This window comes from Penaeus chinensis, chromosome 4, assembly GCF_019202785.1.
Source record: "Penaeus chinensis breed Huanghai No. 1 chromosome 4, ASM1920278v2, whole genome shotgun sequence".
In the NCBI taxonomy this organism is placed as follows: Eukaryota; Metazoa; Arthropoda; class Malacostraca; order Decapoda; family Penaeidae; genus Penaeus; species Penaeus chinensis.
The window spans coordinates 22205967-22207609 of NC_061822.1; the positions used below are offsets into that span (position 1 = coordinate 22205967).

Sequence of the window (1643 nt, forward strand, 5' to 3'; positions counted from 1 at the left end):
AAGAAGAATAATTGTGCGAAAGAAACCCAATATTCCCCGGAGCAGTTGTCCCGCCCCGAGCCACCGCAGACACCTGGCCGAGCGGGTAGTGCACACTCCACGCTGACCCCTGTAGTGTCCCGGGGCACCGCTAGAGTGCAGCAGTGTCTGGACTCTCGCTCGCTCCTCCACCCCCCCCCCCCCCTCTCCCGCCTTACCCACACCGCACACTCCTCCTCCCCCTCCCCTGCCCCACCCCCTTGATATATCCCCCATGTATCCCTATCCTCCCCATCCCTTTCTACGTCACTCCCTCCCCCCCCCTTTCTCTCCCGCTCCTCCCACCCACCCTCTCTGGTGCTCTACGGTACCACTCTTCTTTCGCAGCGGTGAAGCTACTTTTCCTCATACCTCTTATTTTCCATTCTTCTTTCAAACATGCGTTTTACGCAATTAAATCTCTTGTTACCAAAGAAAAGTTTTAGAACCTTAAAAATCAAATCGGCCTTACGAAGGAGAGCCCAGGACCTTTTTCGAAATCCAGAGATCCTATCCGCAGGAGAAGTCCGGAGACCCGTATCCAAAAGGGGGCGGAGTCACAGCCGATGGTCGGGTAGCGCCTGGCCGCCTCGCCACCAGCCAGTGTAGCTGCGTGCTGGAGCCGCCGACCCACAGTGTCAGTACTTGTTGAAAGCGCGCGGTGAGAGGACGCACTGGGCGCTCGCTCTCAGAGACTTGACAGCCTCTTCTTCGCCGTCGCAGCTTCTGGAGCATTAATACATGAACTTTAGTCGTCCCTTCTTCGTCTCCGTGTGCGCGCTGGACTAGCAGTGGTGTCTTATTGTGTGCCGATGGTGAAGGTGTGATATACTGAACAGACCTATTACGGTGCACCCTTCCTTGTGTGCAAGTGTCCATATCTCAGTGACATATTAGATTAAAAGGAGAAGAAGCCTCTCGAAGTAAAAGAGGCAAAGGATTCGATGTGTGTGCACCAACTCCCGATCGGAAAATGACATCATCGCAGCCTGTGAAGATGAGGAACATGACTTCCAGGATGAAGTTGGTGCTGGTGACAATGATGGTGATGTATGTGCGAGAGGCAGTGGCCTTTCCCGGCGACTTGCGACTCGTGAACAACGGCTACGATGGGCTCACCGTGGCCATCAGCGAAAACGTCCCCCACGACCACTGTAACCACGTCATTCACGGCTTGAAGGTAGGCATTTCAAACCCCTAGCACGAAGAGATGTTTTCCATTTTGTATTCTTAGTTAATCTCATTGAAAGCTCTGTTTTATTGTCGTTTGGACTAACTTAGCCTTTATTAGGTGCTTGTAAATCTGCGAATCCTGCTGATGCTTTAGAAAGAGAACAAGGAATGATCGGCGTCTGAATGGTACGAAGAGGAGGCGCGCATTCTGCTTATCTTGTTGCTCCAACCGGGTTGTACTTCGTAAATCAGCATTGTTTCTGGAGAAATGGTATTGGAGCGAAATGTTTAGCTACCGTAATCAAAGTTCAGATAGAATCGAATATCCGAAGCAAAACTCAAAAGTCGTTCATTGTAAAAGGCAGCTCCTTCAACAATCCAGTACCACAGTGTATAGAACGACAAGCTTTCTTTCACACAATGCGAGAAAGCCAGTAATTTCTGAAACAAGG

At 50.9% G+C, this 1643-nt stretch overlaps 1 protein-coding gene across 1 annotated transcript in view; it reads left to right on the forward strand.

Moving 5' to 3' along the window:
* Positions 1 to 644: 644 nt before the first annotated feature.
* Positions 645 to 1643, forward strand: part of LOC125025108 (calcium-activated chloride channel regulator 1-like) — a 19111-nt gene continuing 18112 nt past the window's right edge. Inside the window, exon 1 of the mRNA XM_047613026.1 lies at positions 645 to 1198. Within this exon, the coding sequence (XP_047468982.1) occupies positions 992 to 1198 (207 nt within the window). The 5' untranslated portion in view covers positions 645 to 991. The remainder of the gene's footprint in view (positions 1199 to 1643) is intronic.